General features: G+C 41.6%; 2 protein-coding genes across 2 annotated transcripts in view; both read left to right on the top strand.

Annotated features, from left to right (window-relative positions):
* Nucleotides 1-312: 312 nt before the first annotated feature.
* polr3d (polymerase (RNA) III (DNA directed) polypeptide D) lies at nucleotides 313-2,580 on the top strand (the record flags this gene model as incomplete). The annotated part of the gene is made up of 6 exons (XM_010766793.1): nucleotides 313-467; nucleotides 580-704; nucleotides 791-953; nucleotides 1,084-1,331; nucleotides 1,416-1,568; nucleotides 2,140-2,580. Coding segments are annotated over 6 exons (961 nt in total), but the record flags the coding sequence as incomplete, so codon positions are not given.
* A 914-nt stretch (nucleotides 2,581-3,494) lies between these two features.
* LOC104941662 (glycerol-3-phosphate acyltransferase 4) overlaps nucleotides 3,495-10,710 on the top strand; it is a 12,919-nt gene continuing 5,703 nt past the window's right edge. Inside the window, exons 1-6 of the mRNA XM_010766792.1 lie at nucleotides 3,495-3,614; nucleotides 4,606-5,210; nucleotides 7,397-7,466; nucleotides 7,560-7,860; nucleotides 8,914-8,988; nucleotides 9,074-9,163. Coding sequence (XP_010765094.1) covers nucleotides 5,043-5,210; nucleotides 7,397-7,466; nucleotides 7,560-7,860; nucleotides 8,914-8,988; nucleotides 9,074-9,163 — 704 coding nt within the window. The 5' untranslated portion in view covers nucleotides 3,495-3,614; nucleotides 4,606-5,042. The remainder of the gene's footprint in view (nucleotides 3,615-4,605; nucleotides 5,211-7,396; nucleotides 7,467-7,559; nucleotides 7,861-8,913; nucleotides 8,989-9,073; nucleotides 9,164-10,710) is intronic.

Genomic DNA, 10,710 nt, shown 5'->3' with positions numbered 1-10,710 from the left:
CCCCTTATCACCTGAATCTCCTCCTAGAGCACCATTGTGTTCTTTTTAGCCAAATATCTAAAGTAACAGACAGAGAATCAGCACTTTTGAAACAAGGCTGAAACAGAGGGGATTATGGGTAATGCTGCAATGATCTGTTTGGTGTTTGGAGCCAAACACTTCAGAGACACGTTTTGTATATATCTGAGACCTATAATATATTAATAAAAAACAGTATAATAGGGGACCTTTTTAAAAAAAAAAAAAGAAGTATATGGAATTAGCCATCTGTTTGAAGGTTTGCCAATGACTTTTACGTTTTGTTTTTGACAGAACAAAAGATGAAGGCGGGCGGGGGAGAGACAGGAAGGATGCGGGTCGCGGTCGGGGTCCGAGAGACAGAGGCAGGGGCCGAGGTCGCCCAGAAGTCATCCAGTCCCACTCGATCTTTGAGCAGGGGCCTGCAGAGATGACGATGAGAAAGAAAAGTAGGAGCTCAGCTGCACTGCCCCTCACTTTGTACTACTTTTCCTTTACCAATGTACATAGTCTTTAAAACCCATGTTTATGATGTCTGGCTTTCCTGTATCTCACACGCAGGTGGCTATGAAAATGAGAGAGAGGCTCCCACCGTTGGACCTTCACCCATCATCAATATTAAAAAAGAGAAGAGAGAGACAGAAGAAGAGACAAAAGAGATTCTGGCCAAGTTGGAGAGAGATACAGTAAGTCCCTGGTTGCCCTAATCTTTATTAAGTAGCTTTTATTTAACATTTTACTTCAATTTTTCCTTTTCGAATGCATTTTTCAGTTTATAGACGACCCCTTCCTGAGGAGTGAGCAGAGGAGCTGCCCTGTCCAGCTTCCCCTCGCTGTTTCTGGATGGGGATTCACGGAGGAATTTACTAAATCTCCCGTTAAAATTGAGAAGGTGGAGGACGATGATGATGAACCCATGGAACATGCAGTTGAAGGTAAACAAGATACACTTCAAAATGATTGTATCTATGTCACAGTTTCCATGGTTTGTGAAAACAGGAAATACAAAACAAGCTTGTTGTCCACATAGCTGCTCTCTCACATGACGCTTTATCTCCTCTTCAGTGAAACAGGAGCCGGCGGAAACCGAAATAAAGAAATCGGAATCAATGTTCAGGCCCCCTCCTCTCCCTGAACCGGAGTTTCTTCCCGACCTGCTTCATAAATGGAGTTTGGGAAAAGGAGAGGAGCTGTTCTTCATCCAGATGCCCGACACGCTGCCCGGCCAGCCGCCGACCATGGAGCACAGACCGGTGAAAACAGAGGTGCAGTCGGAGGACGGGCAGTCTGTGCTTCTGAAAACAGAGTCTCAGGTACAGGTAGTTGTCGTCTACGTGTTGAATACATGATGGGTGTGGAGAACATGTGTTCAGATGGTATTTCTTTATGTTGAACAGGAGGAGGAAGCTGAAGAAAATAACTGTAATCTGAAAGACCTGCGGGAGGGTCTCGTGGGAAAGATGCTGGTGAGGAAGTCCGGCCGGGTCCAGCTCATTCTGGGACATGTGACTCTGGATGTGTCGCTAGGAACATCCTGCTCTTTCCTTCAGGTATGATATTAGTATTCAAAATGTTACATAAATACAATTCAAAAAGTATAACAATGCATTGATAGTACAAAAAGCAACATCACTCTTCCTGCACAACGGCCCATGCATTATTATGTTTAATGTTGTGCCTGGAAAAAATATTTCCCAACTGCAATAGCTACTTTTTTTTACTATAAATACTGGGGATGTTGTGAATTTCCCTTGGGGATCAATACACTTTCATTGTAATCAACAAATATACATGCTAAATGATTTGTTAATTATATTTTCTACTATTAATCTGAATCTGTTGAGTATCTCAAACTGTCAGGTGGAGTAAAATGTACAATATTATTTATATATTCTATAAAGTAGCAAGAAATGGAAATATTTAAGTACAGTGCTTGTGCTTGAGTAAACTTACTTAGTCACTGTCTACCACCGGTATTGGTGTCTCTTTCTGTCTCTTTCTGTTATTTATAAAGCACAGCCCTGTTTGTATTCCAGTGTCTTTACACACCACTGTTTTATTATTTTATCATAGGGTAAAGGTTTATTCTGACACTCCTTTCTCTTCTGTTTTTCCCCTCAGGAGCTGGTCTCTATTCACTCAGAGGGAAGAACGGGTGACCTGACTATATTAGGGAATGTCAAACACAAAATGGTTTGTTCCCCAGACTTTGAGTCTCTGCTGGAGAGCCGTGCTTGATGCACGTCACTGAGCCCTCTGGATGCACTTGTGGTGGGTTGTGATGTTGACAAGACGTTCACGTTTGATCCTTTGGAAACTGACATCAAATACAAGCAGTGTGGTCATTTATTGCGCTTCTGTGTTTTCAGACTGGCTAACATAATATTTAAATACACTATATATATGAAACGTATGAAGTTTTTGTGATAAAGGCTTATAAATGCAAGGTCAAAGGTTTAATGGTCTGCCAAATGTCAGCACTGTTTTCATTTCTTTATATCTGAGAATACTTGAGAAGACTGTACATGGATGTAAATGTGTGAATAAAAAAAGTATTTGTTAATCCAGTATGTTTGTGTGAAATTGCTATAAATTCACCCACGTTTTCCACTTTCGTCTAGTGACCATGCAGATGTATTTTTGGTTTAATTACTTAGGTTTGAGATGGAGAAATAGACAACTGCTGAGAACAAGAAAAATCTAAATTGAACAAATACAGGTAAAGAATATTGAGGACTATTAATATAGGTAAATATAGGTGTATATAAAAAGCAGTCTTGCACGTCTTTTTACAAGTCAAGTTTTCAGGATTTTGTTTATTTGTAAACTGAAAATAGCAGAAATAAATAATTCATTGCACAAAAGCTTTCAACAATGTTAGCTGTGTTTTCAACTTATGTGTTTTCATTTAAATGCATCTGCTGAAAGATGTTGTTTAAACCTATGGCTACCAAAAAAATAATGCAAAGATTTGATTAATAAATCGACTGTATGGGCTGATAATGATGTGTCTATAAACTGTATATCAGAAACAGCTTTATTACCAGGTAGGTTGACGAGGAATTTTACTTGGTGTCGTGGTGCATACATAAAAGTAAAACAAAAATGTAAAAACACAGAGCAAACTATTTTAAGAACACTATCATAAAAAATAAATAAGAAAACATAGTAAAATAAAGCAGTATTCACATTACATATGCATAAACTGTATTTATGCAGTCCATTGCGCAATCTTTTAACAATATTTGCAGCGTTTTGACTTACAAATGTATTTTTTGTTTCATGTGAAGCTCAGTAAATTACTATCCGCAAATGTACATCATCAAAACATAGCTCTCCAGCGCCACTAGTGGCCATTCGTTGTATAAACATAATTATGAATGTGAGCGCAGTAGCGTGTTGTGTCCAGCAGGGGTCGCATCAGAGCAGGGGTTGCTCGGCAGAGGGATGGTGCTAAACGCGTAACGGCTCTGAGCCGCCCGTTGTCTACCCATGTTGTTCTCCGGGCGGAGTTTGGCTTCAGTCCTTAAGACAAAGACCAGTTTGAGTTACTGACCGGTGGACGCTCACTGTACGGATACAATACATGACGAAGGGTAAGTTAACTACTCACTCTACTAAAGTATATGCTTGTAAACTGTTGGTAGGGATAGTAACCTGTAACGTACCTAAGTTACGCTCATAACAAAAAGGTTGGCTCAGCATTTCATGCGGACCAAGCTAGCTTTACGGAGCACGCCAGGAGACAACATGGAGCACAACCTTTAGCTTGGAGGCTACCAGCTAATTGAATCATCCGTGGGAGTACATAGCATTTGATTATGAAGACCCACCACTAGATAAGGTTGTGTGAATTACATGTGTGGGGGCTTTTAGTGATCCTAGAAAGCGTTAACCGTTAACTGTTGGTAGCGTGAATGTATAAAGAGAGAGCGTTGGAGGCGGGACCCCGTTCGTTCGTTTGAGAGTGGCTCAGTGGGGCATGATGCTCAAAAGTACCCGTATGTGGGCCCATAGAGCATGCGCATTTGAGTTTTCCTTAAGCCCCGCCTCCCACCTTCATCTCTCGGCTCAGTTAAATGAATGGAGAGAGAAAATAACTCTGAATTCAGGTTTTAGCGCATTTTACAAATGTAAGACCCTCTTGATTTAAACAAGGTCTATACAGCAGTTATTTAGCTACATACAAAAATGACGTCACTTGAAGTTGTAGTACCACAGTTTGGCCACTACGGCCATTCCAAAAATCTGCTTCAACGGGCGGTTCACTTCCTGGGGGCTAGGATGATGCTAGCTAACCCAGTGGATGTTAGCATCACCATAGGAGATAGGGACAGAGGGCCTCTAACGTTATATCTGCATTGTGGCTGATAACAGTAATGTAAGCCGAAAAGCAATAGTGTCCAGTTATCAACAAATTCCCAGGATTAGTGAAAGCGTTTCTTTCCAGATTAGCTGGGGGCTAGCACTAACTGTGGACACCTCATACAGATGGTAGTGATGATTCCTTCTTGCATTATTTTATTACAAGATATGTTGATCTATTGTGAGACGGATCATTCTGACCGTTTGTTTACTTCTTCTCAGGTCTGTTTGCTGCAAAGCCTCAGGATCTGCACCATACAAGGGAACCACCTGCTGTGCCCAGTTGCTTTATTGTTTACATTTCCGTCCCCAGCGGGGAGGCTTTGCTCCAATAGCAAACTACATCTGCAGACAGGACCTGCCCTTATTTAATCCCAGCTGCTCTTGCAAACGTTTGCCTGGAATTTCAAAAGAGTTTCAAAACCAATTGATGGTGAAATAATTATATTCATTGCCCATGAAGGCGACGGCAGGATGGTCACTTGTACTTTTGTTGGTTCTCTCTTCAGTATCAGGAACTCCATCCCGTAGTTATCTTGATGAAGTCCTTTTTCTGACCAAAGATAAAGGTCACTTGGGGCCGGGACGTTTATTGCTACACCTCCTCTGCCCCCTGATATTAACTATTTGATAGACTTCATCTGCCTCCTGACTTCAAGATGGAGCTGTTCTTCAACCCTTTTGACAATTTGGTGTGTATCCTGCTGGGCATCTCCCTCACCGTGTGGTTCACCCTGCTGCTGGTCTTCATCATCGTGCCTGCCATCTTTGGGGTGTCCTTTGGCATCCGGCGTCTTTACATGAAAACTTTATTAAAGCTCTTTGAGGTAAGCGCTTTTTTATCTTAAGGTGTGTTTTCCTGCACACAGTCATAATGGTGCTTTGTCTTCTGCTCCTCCTACACCCTTTAACTCAACAAACAATAGTTTGTCACAGTTGTCGTTTGTTCTTCAGAGACAGGCTCTATTTGCGTTCACTGTACATTTTGTCCAACCTTTTAATCAATATTTAAACAGTTGTGTTTGCTTCTGGGTTTTACACATGTGCTTGTCTGATAAGTTCATCTCAGGACATTGGTCAGAAGCAGACTTTATGCTCGTCTTTGCATCCATTGTATTCAAAAGCTGCTGCAGATTAGCATCACAGAGGCATTCCTCCCTTGTTATATAACCGGAGGAATCAGTCGTACAGACCTTGTCAGTAACTGTTGTCTGTGACACGGCTCCAACAGCCTGGGGTATTGCTTACTGCTATGAGGTTTTCACTTTCGCAAATTGAGGTTGAATCACCAGTGACGGTAGTAATGCATCAGCTTTATTATGCAAATGAGAAGCTCTTATGTCCAGATAATTGTATTTACAAGTTTACGGTTTTGTTGCCATATTGACTTCAGACAGTTATCCAGTTTTCCTGCTTCTGCTATCTCTGGTGTAGTTTCACTAGTAAAGCTGTCATCACGCTCCAACATGTACCACTGAGAGCAGGGCTTTGGCCAGAAATAAATGGTCCAGTGGGAGATGTGAGAGACAATCTTAGCTCATGATTCCTGCTGCAACCATGACATTTAGAGAAAGGGTCAAAGGACAGATTTAGTGCAATATAAGACTGACACACCACTATGTTTTCTGGTTAGTACAATTTGCCAATGTGTCAGTGCTTGCAAAGGTATCTATTTCAGACGAGACATACAATGGCAATTTTGTAACGGGCTGCTAGAAGATAGTTTGTGTCGCTGTTAGCCTATCAGTGTGACAAGTATCACTATTTCCTGCTCACTGAAGTTACTTCATCTAACACTTGTGATATGGATATGTGGATAGAATGTTGTCTTTCACATGCAGCTCTGAAGCCACATTTATTTTGTCACTATTTCCTAACCAGCTCTCTGTGCTCCTCTTCTCTCAAGCCAAATAATCTTTACTGTACTGAAGCATAGACTCAGTATTACATCTAGTCACAACATGATTTAAAGGTAGCTGAACAAAAGGGAAAGGAATGGCCAAGAATGTGAATGCCTTATCTATCGGAGTAATTATTGCCACCTGAGTAATCAATCAAATAACATAACACTGCTTTGGACTAAAAGTCTTTAGGCTTCAAAAAGTCCACTTCTTCTCACACTCTAAATCTCTCTTCTTCTTTTTTTAAGTTGGTAATTATCGTGTACCTCAGACACATTATCCTAGAAAAAACAATTTCAGTTTGCCCAAAGTTGATGCAAAGTAAATAGAAATATGCAAAAATCGTAAAAAAAAAAAAAAGATTGCCTATTTCGCAACATTGCTTTTTCAAGCAGTCTCTCAAAATTCTTTAAATGTTTACAAACTCTTGCTACTTCTAGTGTTTCTGGCAAATATGCCTGCTTACCACGACTGCATTTGAACATACTAGCATTGATGCAGCCTTGTTGAACTGTTGCCCATCAATGTTTGGTGCAGACAGACCTTTGATTTATCATGTGCTGTGGTGTGAACTGTGAAACACATCTCTCACCTCCCAGTCCATACATTCCTGATCTTTCCTGCTTGTCAGGCAGTTAGAACACTGTGTTCTTTTCCTGCCTCTCAGTGGACACTACCGGTTTATTGGTGTACCGATTAAAGAATAAGAAGTGGTAAAGTTACTTTCTAACAGTCACAGATCAGCACGCATAGTGTTGGCCCGGGGTTAGGTCAACTTCTGCAAATATGGAATCTTGTTTCCTCCAGTTTCGCACCCTGATGGTTAATACTGACATCTGCAAATACACAGATAATAGAGAGATAACCATTAGAAACTTGAGCAGGAAGCAGCTGTGTCTGATTCAAAAGAATAATTTGTGTGTTTCAGTTATTTGAATGCTCACATTCAGATATAACAACTGCTTGTTAACAGTGGCAGCTGGTTGCTATAAAACGTGTTGCTTGCTGCCTCGCCTACCTTTTCTAAATGTTTTTATGAGAGCGTGTTGTTGCTGAAACCAAATGCTATATTTCTTGTGTTTTTTACTCACCCTTTTGTTCTTTCTTTATAGTGGGCTACACTTAGGATAGAGAGAGGAGCGAAAGAAAATAATCACCACTTGCACAAACCCTACTCAAATGGTAAGATGTGTTTTCAGTATGCATGTTGAAGAGATTTGTATGTTTTAGAGACTGGGTATGGCTGACATCCTTTCTCTCTCTGGACTGTTTCAGCTATCATTGCCAAGGAGCCCACCTCCTTCGAGGAGGAGATTAAGGAGATCAGGAGGAGCGGCAGCAACAAGGACCTGGACTCAGCCTCTGAGTTTGAGATGTCTGACATCTTCTACTTTGCCCGGAGAGGGGTGGCGAGCATCATGGACGATGAGGTGACGAAGCGGTTCTCTGCTGAGGAGTTGGAGTCCTGGAACCTGCTGACTCGCAGCAACAACAACTTCCACTACATCAGCCTGAGGCTCACCGTGCTGTGGGGGCTGGGCCTGTTGATCCGCTACAGCTTCCTGCTGCCTCTCAGGTAGAGCAGGACCCAAAACATGGAGGCAGTGTTTTTAGAAAAATAGCCCTTACCACACATGTGTTCAAGGAAAAGTGAACACATACAGACACGGCCTGCAATGGATATACAATACAATTAAACATCATTTGATACAAAATGCCATTGTTTGGTATATTTATCAAATGTAACAATATTATTACACTTGCATCAAATACAAACCAACACAGTGAGATTGTGTGACTCTACTAAAATATAAGCCTGGGAGGTATTATCACCATAAAAGCCAGTCCGGCCACAGAGTTAAAGACTGGAGGCAATCCCAGCATGCATTACACCATAAGCTCTGTCAAAGGACCAATACATTTACAAAAGATCAATGGATTTGGGCAGACTGCATGGAGTTTTCAGACAGCTCCAAACACATGTAATTAAGTGTTGGCACACGCAGAGAGTTAAGGAGGGAGATCCTCAGTCAGGGTCAGCTTATCCACTCACAGGGACAGTGACTCAGTCCTAAGCCTGGCTGGCTCACTTCCAGTTGCCAGTGGGGAGACGAATCAGGCCACCGCTGCACAGACAGACACCATTCTAGTCTGCCATCCACTTAATAGATTCTCTCATTCAGTTCTTGTCTAGTTAAATAGCGACCTGGTTTGCTCAGTCACTAGCTTCATGCCTTCATCTCTCTAGTGTTTGTTTAATCCTCGACCAATTTAATCAGGACCATCTCCAACCCTGCATGATCGGTTCATCCAGATTATTGCGACCTGTTTAATCATCTCCTGCAGGGTCACTGACAGTGTGGGACACAGTGTAAATCTTTAAATTGAGTACCCTGCAGCCCTGGATAGCGTTAATCATGACCTTTACATGTCATCTGAGCGGTAACCCAGGAGAAGGTTGTAGCACAGGAGGAACCTTTTTAGGGTTTAGGTTCATGTTCTTGCCTTTTTAACTTTATTAAAATGCTAAGTAGTTTTAAAAATGTTAACCCTAAAAGGGGAATCCTTCCTTTTTGGGTTGCTTGTTGAAGGTTTCCCTGCTGTAAGATTCTGTCTGTCTATCTTTCAGGGTAACTCTTGCCTTCACTGGTGTAGGCCTCCTTGTGTTCCTCACCTGTGTCATCGGGCTGCTTCCCAATGGAAGGTAAGTCAAGCTGGTCTTTTGATCAAATAAATAGATTTTTGGTTTTGAAACACAATGAACATCATGCTGTATCTTATTCTTGCAGGATGAAAAACTTTCTGAGTGAGAAAGTCCATCTGATGTGCTACAGAATATGTGTCAGAGCTCTGACTGCCATCATAACCTACCATGACAGGTAAGAGAACAACAAAACTTTGTTTTTACACCAAGTTTGTTTGACTCATGATGGAACAGTATTTTAACACGGCATACTGCGTGCACTACGTGGCTAAAGGTTTACAGTCAGATAAGATAAGGATGTGAAAAGGGGGAACTGAAGCACATGCGGCAGTTATTCGGTCTTTAATAGGCTCTGAGAGACTGCATGCAAACACATGAAACATTTCGACACCCAAGGTTATTAAATTAGGTCAGATGCAATATGTGCGTTAATTATGTCAACAGAAATAATGAGAGCTGAACAATGATCCGTGAAAGAGTCATAGCAGACTGACCTGTTTCCAAAAACCATAAAATGAAGGTTGGGAAACACACCTGTTTCTTTTTTTAGAAAGGTCATTACTCACTTACAAAATATTTTAAATCCACAAAGTGTAGCATGCAGTTAGGTTTTTCTCTTTATACGGATGTTTGCAACGTTCCTGCAATACCCATTTCTAACTGTTGGATCCTTATCATCCCCACGAGCTGTTTTTGCCACCAGTTAGGTCCCTCTTTACTATTAGGGTCAGCATGTTGGGGGCTGCTGCTAGTGGATAGGCTTAAGGTTTTAACACTGCAGCCCAAGTGTTTACTCTCTAACTTCTCAACTTCCTGGTCGATTTCTCAACTTCTGTTCTATTTTTGTATTCTCTCACTTGACGGCCCAATCAGGTTCTCTGAAATGACTATAGACGTGATATATTATTTTGTTCCTTTTACTTTAAGGTGCTTTAAGCAATTCTAATCCAATACCATTTTGATCCAAACCTGTGAATATCTCCTCATGGTCTGCTAGCTTTCCGCTGAAAGTAACCTTGGTGTTCATACACTGCACTGACTCTTGAAATGGGAAACAAACAAAGCAGAACGAGCCACTCAACAATATTTCAGGGGGGCGTTGAAGATTGTTCACAGGATTATGGGGATAGAAAGTGAAAGGCAAACCTTGATGGGAGGATCTGTGTTGGTCTTAAAGGTGACATGTCATGCTTTTCCGGTTATTACCCGTCCCCTTGTGTGTTATGAAGGTTTTTCTGCATGTAAACGGTCTGCAGAGTTAAAACCCTCAAAGTACACCCTGTAGCGAGTAAAACTCTAAAACAGAAAATACCTCCCCAAAACGTCTCGTTGTTGAAACGTTATCATGACGTCATCGTCGTTTGATTCTTCCGGGTACGTGCTTACGAAAGCACGTACCCGGAACTAAATGGGCCAATCCGTGGAGCCGTTACGTTACATCCGATACGTTAAGCCCCCGCTGATTGGTCCAAATTGACCAATCCACACACACACTCAGTGCAGGCAGCCCTGCTGATTTCTGCTCCGTGCTGCAGGCTGATAACAGACAGTTGGGATTGCGCGAAATTCTCTCTGCAGACCCATTCTCACAGCGTTTATCAACCTATAAACCTTTTTCTTACTCAATATCAAGCAACACTTATTGTTTTTATTTCGGCTGTGACTTTGTGTGTGGTTGAGTTTGGCTGTGTATCGCGAAACAAGGAAATCTGCCCCCCCCCC

The sequence above is a fragment of the Notothenia coriiceps genome, unplaced genomic scaffold (assembly GCF_000735185.1).
Source record: "Notothenia coriiceps isolate Sejong01 unplaced genomic scaffold, NC01 NC01_scaffold00003680, whole genome shotgun sequence".
NCBI lineage: Eukaryota > Metazoa > Chordata > Actinopteri > Perciformes > Nototheniidae > Notothenia > Notothenia coriiceps.
Note: the sequence above shows the minus strand (reverse complement) of the source record. Positions and strands in the feature narration are given on the sequence as shown.